This window comes from Ahaetulla prasina, chromosome 3, assembly GCF_028640845.1.
Source record: "Ahaetulla prasina isolate Xishuangbanna chromosome 3, ASM2864084v1, whole genome shotgun sequence".
Taxonomy (NCBI): domain Eukaryota; kingdom Metazoa; phylum Chordata; class Lepidosauria; order Squamata; family Colubridae; genus Ahaetulla; species Ahaetulla prasina.
This window is the reverse complement of record NC_080541.1, coordinates 7,583,891-7,597,944: the sequence shown is the minus strand read 5'-3', so window position 1 is coordinate 7,597,944 and position 14,054 is coordinate 7,583,891. Positions and strand designations below refer to the sequence as shown.

General features: G+C 37.9%; 1 protein-coding gene across 5 annotated transcripts in view; it reads right to left on the bottom strand.

The window, feature by feature from the left end:
* Positions 1 to 14,054, bottom strand: part of TRAPPC9 (trafficking protein particle complex subunit 9) — a 397,590-nt gene that overhangs the window by 372,990 nt on the left and 10,546 nt on the right. For 4 of the 5 annotated variants that reach the window (XM_058177413.1, XM_058177415.1, XM_058177411.1 and 1 more), the window contains exons 3-6: positions 5,620 to 5,765; positions 3,482 to 3,610; positions 2,292 to 2,318; positions 296 to 417 (exon numbers count right to left, since the gene is read on the bottom strand). In XM_058177413.1, the coding sequence (XP_058033396.1) occupies positions 296 to 417; positions 2,292 to 2,318; positions 3,482 to 3,610; positions 5,620 to 5,765 (424 nt within the window). The remainder of the gene's footprint in view (positions 1 to 295; positions 418 to 2,291; positions 2,319 to 3,481; positions 3,611 to 5,619; positions 5,766 to 14,054) is intronic. The other variant, XM_058177412.1, reaches the window with a different exon arrangement.

Genomic DNA, 14,054 nt, shown 5'->3' with positions numbered 1-14,054 from the left:
TCTAGAATTTCCCTTTAAAAAAAAAACAATTTACACTGACATTCTTTAGCAGATATTATTGTACAAAAAATGTGCTATGTGAAAAGGCGCTGATTCAGGCAATTAGCACTTCCACCAATTGCCAACTGTTCTTTATGTCTATTATCAGCCATGTACTTTGCTGTGTACAATCCAGGGGTGGGCAACTATGCTAACGGACTTCAACTCCCAGAATTCCTGAGCCAGCCACAGTCTATTATTATTGATGTATATTTATCATTCATGTATATAAGCTCGCTTATGATAGCAACGTTACCTTGCTGTAATAGGAGATCGCTTCTTTATACTTCTCAATGATGTCTTCGGGGCTCAGACAATTCTTAGCTCGTCCTATTTCAGAACTTGTATCTGCACTGATGCCATTTGATGTAAGGGCCCCTGCACAACATTAAAAGAGGAAATTTCGGCTCGAGCACCACCCTCAGGTCAGAATTAAAACAAACATGTTTTGGAATTCCTTGCTAACTCCAAAAAAAAAAAAGCTTAAGTAAGGAACAAACTACTCAAAGGAGGTTCTTTGGTCCTCTCTGAGCTTAGTTGTTTTTTTTGCAGACATTACATTACCCAAACTAAGTAACATCATCAGTGTTAGTGACTAGCAAAGACTCCTCATTTCAACCCTGAATTAAAAATATTCACGCAGGATCCAATCTGGGTCAATCACTGGGACCAAAGTTTTTGCCTTCCGAGTTTTCGGACTCGTGCTAGAGCCCATCTTCAGGGAACTTCTCTAACTTCTCTAACCTCTGGTCCGGGTGACCAACCCAGATTGGATCCTGCAACATTATCCTGGGATACATGTACTCGCCTTCATTCGTAAAAATATTCTCCTTTATTAGTACAAACAAATCAGCTCAAACTGTAGTCAAAAATGGCAGAGATCTTGAGAGTTTTCAAAATTTATTGAGTCATGCATTAAGCAAAACAAAAATTGCTCAAATTAAAGCTGGATGGATATATATACTGATTAAAAAGCATAGAGAAAAAGTTCTGGCAAAATTATTAAACTGATACCTCTTATATTCTACTAATTTAATTTAATTATACTATCACTTAACTGATGATTCTCTTAGCCGCAGCAATTTACTGAAGGAAATGACTCACAGCATTTTGGATGAATTTGCTATCATAAAAATTACAATAAAAAAAGTTGGATTCCAAACTGGGGGGAAATGTGCCGGTCAGATCTATCTGAGCAAGTGAACAGAAAGAACCAACAGGAGCTTGCCAACAGAATTTGGCAGGGACATTTAAAGAAGCTCCCTAAAAAATTTTCCATCAAAATCAACAGCCAGTCTGAGCATTTGGCTGAGAGCCTGAAAAAGGAACCAAAACTTTAAGAAATAAAAGTGAGTAAGATTCCTAATTTGTCCTAAAATAATTCTGGGATATTAGTGCTCCTGCCTAAAATAGTGGATTTTAATAAACTCAAAGCAATAGTAAGTAGGCTTCTACAGCGAAGGAAGAGAATGAGAAAAGATAACCAAAAATTGTAACCTATTCCAAAGACTGAAAAATAGAGGAGAGACAAAACAAGACACATACAGGAGATAGAAAGGGGTACAGATCACCAAGAAAAAACTCAGATCTGTAAGAGAGATTATTAAGAAAACTAAAGCTGAGAATCAGTTCCTCGAAGCAACAAAAATAGCCGTGTATAATATATTCAAAACCAAATAGTCAAAATTCCAACTTCTTAATATTGATGAGAACATTCTAATAAGCAGACTTTTGGGGATGTACAGGAATCTGCTGATTTTTCTGATATAATCTTTATGTTTGATTTATGAGAAATCCTACGGAATTGGTGAAGTTCCAGATGATGGAAAACAAATCATTCTGTGTGAAATCAGGGAAAGAAAAGAAAAGGGGGAAAACTAGAGATCAGCCAGACATTAATATATGAGAAAGTTCTAGAGCAGGAGTCTGCAAACTTGGCTCTTTTTGCTGGCTGAGGGTTTCTGGGAGTTGAAGTCCACAAGTCTTAAAGTTGCCAAGGTTGAAGACCCCGGTTCTAGAGCACATCATAAAATGATTAAATTGTAACTGGATGGGAATTACCAGAAATAAACATAGGTTATTTAAAAAAAAAACGAGATGAAGGAACAGTTGGGGAAATTTTAAATCCGCAGATTCTAGTCATCAGTGTGGTATATATATATATATATTGAAACACCAAAGTAAAATTTCTAAAGCAGTTTGAAATTAATAAAACATTTGACTCTTAAAACACAATTATAAAGTCAATATACCTGGATCAATAAGAACTTCTTGTGCACCTAGGGGGGGGAAATCAAAAAAATAGCATTAACCTTCTGCACTGCCTAAACAAATCATTGCCAAATATTTTATTTTATTATTCTGCTTTAGTTACATTTTTGAATTTGAAGTTGATATACACAATGCTCTCTCTTTCAGTTTTCCCCCACAACAGCCCTTTGAATTTGATTTGGTTGAGAGAGTCTGTTTCCAAAACTCAGGGTAAAGTTGAACCTGAATTACCTCAATGCCAGACCAGCATCTTAATCACTACAGAATTAATCTTAATATAGTCTTAATATACGTAATCTTTGATCAGTCATTTAATTATCATTGGGAGTTACAACAGCCCATAAAACAGTGCCATCATAAAAGATCAGCCTGCACCCTTAGGGTCACATGACCCATATTTGGGACTGGTTGTAAGTTCTGGAGTCACATGGCGGTGATTTGCAACATTTTTCCCAGCGAAAAACACCCCTTCCGTTCAGTAGAACGGATTTGGACTTATGACCATGTGATTCACTTAACAACTGCCATAAAAATGATCGTAAAATCAGGTCCAGTTACACAGCTTCCTTAATGTAGGACTGAAAATTCTAGTCCAAATTGCGCTCTCAACTCAAGAACTACCCATGCATTCTTTCTAAAACACTTTTTTTTTAAGGTTCTCAGAAGTGTTATTGTATAAGTGCCACGAGTATTCCTGACACCGCCACTAATATCAACACTTCAGATTCAGCAAAATCTCTTAGTCTCAAGTCTAAAATCCAGCTGCTTTTCTCCTCCAGCATCCCACTTATCTTCACCTTCTAATTTTTACTTCAGTTCTGCTCCCAAATAAAACTAACTAATTGGAAGCTTCGCAGTCAGTCGGTGACGTGCGCAGCAAAGCTAACTTTCTGCAAGGTCAGTGCTATTTTTCTCATGCGGGTGGTATATTTTTCAACACTAAAAAAACCCCATTTAACTCTTCACTTTTATATGCGGACAAAACTTTGTGCTGCTGAGAATTGAGAAGCTGTAGGATTACGTAAGGCTAAAATAAATCTTACATGCGGCATTGGGCCCACTTTGAACAAAGATTCAAAGAAAAATAAACCCCTGCAAACTTGTGCAAAATATTTAACCAGTTAAAAATATTTAACAATTTTAAAAAACAACTAGACAAGCTTTTGCTTACCAGGTCTATGCCTGTTACCTGCCTCTGCAGAAAGTGAACCTCCTTGTGCTCTGCGAGACCCAATTTTACCTCCAGTGCCTCCAGGATAGTGATAGATGACGGAGGCTGAACATAATCCTTCAAGAGCAGCTATAGATGAAAACAGCTCTTTTAATGGCAATTTTATCACAGCCTATACATGTAATAAATACATTTCCTTTAATACAATTATGCATCTAATACAGTAAGTTAAATACGAGATATATAAAAAGGCATGGAAGTGGTTCAGGTACAAAGAATGGTAAAAATATTTATAAAGAATCCTAATATTTGGCTTTTTTTCTATAGGAAGATGGACATGGCAGTTATCTATGCTCAGAAAAGAGCTAATGATCTGGCCAAAAATAGAGGAAATCACTTTTTTTACAATGAATATATAAAATAATGTGGATAAAGTTTTGCTTTCACATTAAAGTCTGTAGAGATTCTCAGTCATCCAGGTCATGGTGGTTGTTGTTGTTGTTGTTGTTATTATTATTATTATTATTATTATTATTATTATTATTATTATTATTATTATTATTTATTTGATTTTTATACCGCCCTTCTCCCGAAGGACTTATACCTTATACCAAAGGTGCTTCTTCAGGAGGCAACTGGACTTTCTTGTTTTTTCTTTTTGAATACATTTCACTTCTCATCCAAGAAGCTTCTTCAGCTCTGACAGGATAGTGGGGAATGGAAGGATTTATGTATGCAAGGAATATAAATCCTTCCATTCCCCAGTATCCTGTCAGAGCTGAAGAAGCTTCCTTGGATGAGAAGCAAAACGTCTTCAAAAAGGAAAAAAAAACCAGAAAGTCCAGTTGCCTCCTGAAAAAGCACCTTTGGGTTTCACATTAATGGTATTTCCCCAAACTCAATGGTCTCCATGTTTTAGCACACTTTTTACCCGAAGAAATGATGCTTGAATTTCTATCCCATATATTACAGGTAGTTCTTGCCTAACAATGTCATTGACAAATGCGGTCAACTTTATGAATTTCCCTCATTAACATGTCACGGGACCATACTGTTTAGCAACAGCAGTGTCAGCAGTTCCTGTTTTCTTTGTTAAAGTGAGGATCATGGATCCTTAAGTGAGAACCTCCTTGTAACTTCCAACAACTACCAACAAGCAGCCAGTTACGTGGCTACTGAGGTGCTATGCAAGCACAGCCACCAGGAGTAGCTCCTGCAGGGTAAGGCAGGGCACGGGGTAGCTGCTATGGCACTGCACAAGAGTCGTTGGATCAGAGGGAGGTTGCTGCAGGATGTGCAACAGCGGCTAGGCAGGATGTGGGTGCACCTTACAGAGCATGAGATCCCTGGGATCTGGTACTCTGTAGCCAGGTTCCTCGGGAGAAAAAGTCAGGGAAATAGGGGCAACTTTCTGCAGCAAATCGTAGGCTTTCCTGCTGGCTTCCCCATTGACGCTGCTTGTGGGAAGCCAGCAGGAAATGCCACACAAGTGGCGATGACATGGCCACAGGATGTTTCAACTGTTGTTATGTGTAAGCCGGTTGCCAAGCACCTGGATCGCAATAACATGACCATGGGGATGCTGAGATGTCTTCAAGGACTAGTCCTAAGTACCACTCATTCAATGCCGCTGCAGTTTCGAACAGCTGCTGATTGAATGGTCATTAATCAAGGACTGCCGGTATAGGATTCCATATTTCATAGTCCAAAAGCCCAGAGAACAGCATAAAGTCTGTTCAAGGAAACACAGACAAGGAATGTGTTCTCTACTATTTTCTGCAAAGGTTCACATTCTCTGAACTTTCAATTTCCAAACATCAGGGGTGCTCAAAAGTTGTGACGTGCTTTGGGGATTGTAAAAACAACCACAAATTACTCTGAATTTTAGAGCCATTTTTATTTTATTATGACCTATTATTGTTGTTTTGTTGTTTATTAATATTTTGTTCTATTTTTTATTACATTTCTATACCACCCCATATCACTAATGCAGCAACTCAGGGTGGCTAATAATGTACACTTTTAATCCCAAACCATCTTCCAATAACATAAAGGCATGAAATAATGTGGCAAATAACGTCATGCTCCGAATTCTTTTAAATACAATTAGGTTTTATGCCCAACGCTATCATCCTTACCTCCGAGCCACAAAAAGTCATTTACAGAACGGAGAAGTTCCACAGCCATATGATAGTGAACAAGGGAATCTTGTAACATCCCAGCCTGTAGACAAAGGTCCCCAACGTGTTTCCGCATACGACCCTGACAACGCTTTTTATAATGTCTGGGATAGAAAAACAAAGAGTGAAGAATTAGTTCAATTGCGCTGTTCTAAAAGACAATGTCTTAAGTTTGCATCTTATTGACTTAGCTTTCCACCAAGAGTTAAGAAATCTATTCCCAGCTATCGGAATACTCATTATAGGGCAGTGGTCCCAACCTTTTTGGCACTAGGGACTGGTTTTGTGGAAGACTATTTTTCCATGGACCAGGAAGGAGGGATCACACAACCTAGATCCCACACATGTGCAGTTTCACTCTCCTGCTGCTCACCTCCAACTGTGTATCCTTGTTCCTAACGGGCCACAGACTGGTACTGGTCTGGGGCCCGGGGATTGGGGCAGGGATGAAATGCTCTCAGTTCAGACCGTATTGCCCGATCCGCTAGCGATGGCGGCGGGTGGTTTGGAGAACTGGTAGCAAAAATTCCTTTCCCCCCCCCCATGCCCCGCTGAGCCGCACGATCATCAGAGGTTGTTTTTTTTACTTTTAAAAGCATTTTTTCTTCGGCCGAAAAAATGCTTTTAAAAGTAAAAAAAAAAGCCTCTGATTGCGCGGCTCAGCTGGGATTGCCAGAACCCTTTAAAAGCATTTTTTCTACAACCTCTTCAGCCGAAGAGGTTGTCAAAAAAATGCTTTTAAAAGTTAAAAAAAAAAAGTTGGCCACGCCCACCCAGTCACATTACTCCCCCCACAGAATCGGTAGTAACAAATTTTACATTTCACCCCCGGATTGGGGCCTCTGTTGTAGGGGATGCAATATAAGCAAAGATACTCAACACTAGAAAATAAGACTGCTGTGGCCTGTCAGCCACCAGCCCCTCCAGCAGCTGAATCGGAGGAGGAGGAGGAAGAGGCGTGGGAGTCAGGGTCAGCATCAAAGCTACCTGAGAGCTCCCAGGGGGAAAGAGGGAATGGAGCTGGCAGAGAGAGAGACAGAGGCGAAGCCTGGACCATCCATCAGCCCTCAGATGGAGAGTCAACAGCCCCCAGGTCTGGAGGTGGCTGATAAGGAAGAAGAGGAACAGGTGGGTCCCGTGCCTGATGTGCAGATACACAGAAGGCAGAGGAGAGGAGAGCAGTGGAAATCTATGGGCTGGTCCTTGGGACGGAACAGGCACCGCTGCTAGCGAAGCCCCACCCTAGCTCTGGGGATAAAAGGCAGGGGGTGGAGATGAATAGGTGTGGCAGACAACTATTCATCTCCCTGGCGGACAGAGTTGATAGCCTGCTATTCTAATAAAGGAATCACTGATTTAACTATACAGAGTATGTTGTGTTTGGGAGCTGGGTCAGAACAAAGATATTGTATTCTTGGGAAAAAACCTGTGGCTTGTATGTTTTCTCAGCACATTTGCATCTAAAAGTTCAACATGTACTTTTTTAGCCCTGGAATTGGGTGAACCTCTTCTTTTTATTAGCTCATCAAGCAACACAGTAAGTTTGGCAAACAGAAGTATCATATGACGACTAGGAAGGTCAACACTTAAAATAATTTAGGATGGACTCAATATGAATTCCAAGCTTAGTAGCAGGTAGATGTTCCATATTGATCCTTTTTATTACACCTTCTAAGGGCAAAATAGTAATGTTTGCAATCTTTTGAGAGTGGCCAATGACATGTCGTACTTAAGGCAGCATCTTTCATCCACTGACAGAATTTAAATGTTTATATGACGTAGTATCATTCGATTATGAACTAAAACTTAATTCCACATCTTCAGATTATGTGAAGGAAAATGGCATTTTAAAATGGCAAGATAATTTCTACAAACCTGACAGTGTTATTTGCCTATAAATGAGAAAAATTATTTTCTAAAAAACTAATTATCGTTATGAATAGATTCATTACACATTTTATGGCACAGTTGATTTCCTCTCAACTGTTTGATTGTCCCGTTTGAAATTTCAGTTTTATTACCGACTTCTAATGAGAATTCATATTACAAGTTCTTATGGGTTGGGGGCGGGGAGGAAATCACTAAGTCTGAGAAATTGCAAAAATATGAGAAAAAAATAACTATAGATATATCTAAACTCATATAATAACATTGAGGTTTAATTGAATTCATCTAGCATATAAACATAGTAGAATAAAATGTTGTACCCCAAACGGATCAATTATATTTATCACAGGCAGCTTTGAGACATATGTGAGCCGCTGGGTTTTCCTTTCAGAAATATTTCCTTACCAGATTCCTCCAGGTGTTCAACAATGACAGCGTTACTAATATACTATGTTCCCTGGAAAAGTTGTGATACATTCAGAGATGTATCTGCCTTGAAAATCGCTTGTGTCAAACTAGCACAATGAAATATCGGCACTGAAAATGTTTATGACATTTTGTATTTTGTGGTAAAACGTTTAGCCCACGTTGAAATGTCTAGCACAGACAATCGTCAGCACAGGAAATGTTTATGGCACTTTTCATGTCATAAATTGCTTTATGATAAGGCTTATGTCATACATTTTTTATAGAATTTGCCAAATTTCAATTCCACGGAATCGTGGCTCCTGAATTTTAGATGCATTCTGCAAATTTTGCCCTGTGATATACTATTTTGCTCAGTTAAAATTTACAGGAACAAGAGTTTTAGTAGTCTATAGATATAACTATATAGATATTTATCTATATAGATAAGTATGTCATAAAGATACATTAACATAACAATGTAACCTAATTTTTATCATCAAGATTTAGTGTGGCTTCTTACATACTCAAAATAAATATAAAGCAAATATTTCTATCTCCTTTTAATTTACAAATGCAATCATGCTGGACATACTTGCATTTTACAAAAACCAATATACAGTAGTATAAGACACAACACGGATTTTCATGCTTTTTAATTAACATAAACTCACACTTCATCGGCTTGCCTACCGTGTTCAGCAGTAAGAAATGCTGTATGTTTTAAAATGCTAAATATGTTTTGGGTAGATGATTTTTTACTAGCAAAAGAAAGATGGTTTCTTTATAGGGATGTATTTTAAATTAGTCTTAAGACACATTTTCTTAAATTCAAATTCCCAACATCTGCAGGTGAAAGCAGATGAGGAGATCTGGGAAAGAACTTTTGAATCCTTGCAGATCTGTCACTAGTCAAAACAGACAAACTCTTATTAAACGGTCGAATGGCTTGATTAAATATATATTGCTTTGGAAGCTTCCTTTCATTTCTTGCCTTAATAACTCTGTTCTTACTGTCATTCTTAGTTCTCTTAATGGAATTTTGAACATTAAAGTAAAAATCGAATGTGCATGCATTATAAATCAGTTAAGATAACTAAGGTAAAGAATACTTTCACTAAAAACCTTTGTGAATTAAGTCGGGTCAGCAAATTCTTCCTGTCGGTGGTATATTATTATTAGTTTTTGCTACTCAAAGAAAGAAAATGATATACTTTTCAGTCCTGTAGTCATGAAGCTCCATTAAGAGCGTCCTTGACAAATCTGATTATTTTACAACTCCAAGCCAGATATCTGGTTACCACCAGATAATATATAAAGTAAATCTTAATTAAAAAAAGCAGAGGTATGCCTGAATGAATCAAATTACACTCGAGACTTTCTTAAAACGCTTTACTTATAGCTGAGTGTAAGTGCGGAGCAGATTCCATCTGCTCGGCTAAAAGACACGCTCCAGGTAGCAGAATCTTTCCCGGTAATGTTTATTTTCAACTTTGTTGTTCCTGTTATCTAATTTTTATCATCAAGATTTAGTGTGGCTTCTTACATACTCAAAATAAATATAAAGCAAATATTTCTATCTCCTTTTAATTTACAAATGCAATCATGCTGGACATACTTGCATTTTACAAAAACCAATATACAGTAGTATAAGACACAACACGGATTTTCATGCTTTTTAATTAACATAAACTCACACTTCATCGGCTTGCCTACCGTGTTCAGCAGTAAGAAATGCTGTATGTTTTAAAATGCTAAATATGTTTTGGGTAGATGATTTTTTACTAGCAAAAGAAAGATGGTTTCTTTATAGGGATGTATTTTAAATTAGTCTTAAGACACATTTTCTTAAATTCAAATTCCCAACATCTGCAGGTGAAAGCAGATGAGGAGATCTGGGAAAGAACTTTTGAATCCTTGCAGATCTGTCACTAGTCAAAACAGACAAACTCTTATTAAACGGTCGAATGGCTTGATTAAATATATATTGCTTTGGAAGCTTCCTTTCATTTCTTGCCTTAATAACTCTGTTCTTACTGTCATTCTTAGTTCTCTCTTAATGGAATTTTGAACATTAAAGTAAAAATCGAATGTGCATGCATTATAAATCAGTTAAGATAACTAAGGTAAAGAATACTTTCACTAAAAACCTTTGTGAATTAAGTCGGGTCAGCAAATTCTTCCTGTCGGTGGTATATTATTATTAGTTTTTGCTGCTCAAAGAAAGAAAATGATATACTTTTCAGTCCTGTAGTCATGAAGCTCCATTAAGAGCGTCCTTGACAAATCTGATTATTTTACAACTCCAAGCCAGATATCTGGTTACCACCAGATAATATATAAAGTAAATCTTAATTAAAAAAAGCAGAGGTATGCCTGAATGAATCAAATTACACTCGAGACTTTCTTAAAACGCTTTACTTATAGCTGAGTGTAAGTGCGGAGCAGATTCCATCTGCTCGGCTAAAAGACACACTCCAGGTAGCAGAATCTTTCCCGGTAATGTTTATTTTCAACTTTGTTGTTCCTGTTATCTAATTTTTATCGTGTCTTTCCACCCAGAGGATACCCAACTAAAATGAGAACTGGAATTTAATATCCTATTTTTCCTCTTCCCTCATCAATCTGATGGTTTTGTTATTCCGACCAGCAGCAAGGTAGAGGGACTGAGTTACAGTCGTGATGAGTGCACCACTTAGAGACTAGAAATGTTAGGGAAAGGTCTATCCACATGGTCTCTAGGAATCGAAAACGACAAGATGGCATGGACATTAATCAAGCAACTCCTCTTAAATATAAAATTTAAGGTGAACAAATAAATATACACACAAACACACATATGTTTTTGATATGGACACCTCCAGCTGAAGGATGGTTTAAAAACATATTATATCATACAATTATAATGATATAATAAAAACCAATGCCAAAAAGTGTGGATTGCAAAAAAAGGATTTTATCTGAATAAGCACTAAGTAGTTATCTAAGCAGGGTAAAGAGAAATTGATAAACAGGAGGTGTTGTGACTCCAGCCCCCGAACCTGACCCCATGCCTGAAAGTGATTCAGAAAGTGTGGGGGAAGGACCAGTAAGGCTTACCTCGGGAGCACCGATTCCTTTGGCTCGGCTCCAGGAGCCAGAACCAGACCAGTCGGAGGACGTAATGAGGCCGTCATCCCCTGATTCCTCCCTTCCCCAGGCTACGCCTTCAGACACAGCTGATAATAATCAAGCTTGGCTTGATCCGTGCTTCAGAAGATTAGAGAGAAGGCGTCATCAAAAGGAAGGATGGGGCTGGAGCCCCACCCCATAGGATATATAAGGAGCTTTGGGACTGCTCTCATTCCATGGAAAGCAAAGTTTAGCTGATCCGTTTCAAAAAGAGCTGAAAGTCTCGCTACGTGAGTCATTTGTTTGAACTTTGGCAGGCAGCTGCGATTTCTCTGCCAGGACTGATAAGAGCCGTGAATCCACTGGCTGAAGGCCAGCTCGTTGATCCGAAGTGGGGAAGGAGACAGAACAGGAGGACAGAATGGAGGTTACATAAAAAGCACATAGGGTGAACGAATTCTTGTTCAAGGCATGATAACCACTGAACTAGAAAAATATCTAATGAGAAAAAATCAGCTGGGTCCAGATGACAAAACTGTAGTTGGTATATATAAGTGAGTCTGAACTTTACAGTTATGCACGTTACTTCTTTGATTTATTTATTAGATTTATTAATTTTTTTTCTTCTGGGTTTATTATTTTATAAATAATTCAGACAGCAAATGTATATAATACTCTTCTCTCTTTCTTCCTTTGATGTGAGTTGGGCTGAAAGAGAGGGATTAACTCAAAATCACCCATCTGACTTTCATGCCTAAAGCAGAGCTAGGACTCAGTCTCCTGGTTTCTAGGCTAGCACCTTAACCACTACACCAACATGGCTCTTCTTCCATATCAAGCCAGGATTAGAAACTACATGTTGATCACAATTTCCAATGTTTTTCAAAAAAATTGTGAGTTATGTTATGCTTACTCTAAACAAATATGGGATAAGGATACCTGTTCACCCACAGCACAGAAACCCAATAAATTGAAGACAAAGATTCGGAAAGCAGACTTCAATTATTTTGAAAAATTGGTCTTTTACCCAGATGTGAAAGAGAAGCCAAAATCCCACCAAATTTTAAGAAATGCAGGTCAAAAGAAAATATCCAATCAGTAACAGGGATTTACTGGGAAATTATCTATCACTATTCATGAAAGTCTACATCCTGAATACATGCAAAGCCAATCCTGTGAACAGCTCTTTTTTATGGAAGCAGTGTCTGAACTTCTAGACAAACCAATGACCCAATATTCAGGGCTGTAATTTTATCTGATGCTTCATCTTCTATGTATGAAAAGCCAAGTTTCTCCATACATAGAAGTATAAACACAAAGTCAAATGCAGCAATTTTCTTAATGGACTGAAGCAATCTTTTACAAGAAAATTTTAATATGTATCCATCATTCCTCAACTGGAATGAGCGATATTAAATTGAACAATCAGGAAGGCATTAAACATCATCACATCTTCAAAGATTCACAAAGAAAAAAATGCATGCAAAAATGAATTAGTGAAGATCTGTATGTCACAAATTACAAAACAAATGCCCATTAAATTCAAGGTGAGATAACATGCTTAGCTAAATGACTGACAACTGTAACGTTGTTCAGGCTTTTGAAAACCAGCAACATTTACTCTAAACTGAAATAATCTTTTCAGTTTGAAAGTGAACAAGCGGAAACTTATACTTGTTTCCTGAAAACAAGAAAGAAAATAAATGCAAAACCAGCAAGTATCAAAAGATACATTACTTTACTACATTTTAATCTCCAAGTCAACAAGGCAAATAAGTGAAAAAAAGTACTCTCAAAAAACAAGTTGCCAAATGCCAAAAGAATGAAAACCACAATGGAAATTCAGGCAGCAGCAATCAGTTGTCTTGTAAATAAAATTGCCATATTGTAGAAAGACACACAAATGCAGCGTTGCATTATTCAGTGATGGCAAAATAAGAAGGCAGCATACACAAACTAGCTAGTTTTAAACAATACAATGTGATTAAAGGCCTACCTTTTGAGACCCAAAAACACACTCACAGGGCAGTATGAGAGGAAAAAAAAAACAAGAAACAAGAAAGGAAGGAATAAAACAAAATTAGAGACATACAGGAATAGAAAAAAATTAAAGAGCCACATATAGACACATCTAACAAAGTTTATTTGATAACATACTGTATTCAATCATGTCCTAGATATGTTGTTCGATTATTTTTGATGGTGATGTGGAGAGTTGAAAGCAATGATTGGGTGCTGTATCGCATTATGTTTCCAACAATATTAATGATTAGTATGTTATCTTATAAAAGATAGAAATAATTCACTTCTCACCCTTACAGGTGGTATGGGTCTTCCTCAATTTCAGACCTGTGAGTTTGAGGGTTCTGCACAGTATCTTAGCTGTTCCTAGTTTGCCCTTTTCTGGACAGATAGCTCTGATATCATTTCTGGGATCTCTTGGAGCCACTCTCCCTGTTTAGGAGGCAGAATGCTCCTACCACCACTGGAACCACTTTGGCCTTGACTTTCCACATCTGCTCTAGTTCTTCTTCAGGCCCAGGTGTTTCTCCAGCTTCTCATACACCTTCTTCCTGATTCTGCTGTCACTTTACACTGCTACCTCCATCACTACCTCTGTCTTCTGGTCCTCATCTACCACCACGATGCCTGTTGATAGGCCAGTAGCTTCCCATCTGCCTGTATCTGGAAGTCCCATAGGATCTTAGCTTTATTATTCTCCACAATCCCAAAGGTGCTTTTACAACAGGCAACTGGAATTTGTTTTTCCTTGAAGACATTTAGCTTCTCATCCAAGAAAAGAAGAAGCAGGGGTGACATGATAGCAGTGTTCTGATATCTCAGGGGTTGCCACAAAGAAGTGGGAGTCAAGCTATTCTCCAAAGCACCTGAGGGTAGAACAAGAAGCCATGGATGGAAACTGAACGAAGAGAGAAGCAACCTAGAACTAAGGAGAAATTTCCTGACAGTTAGAACAATTAACCAGTGGA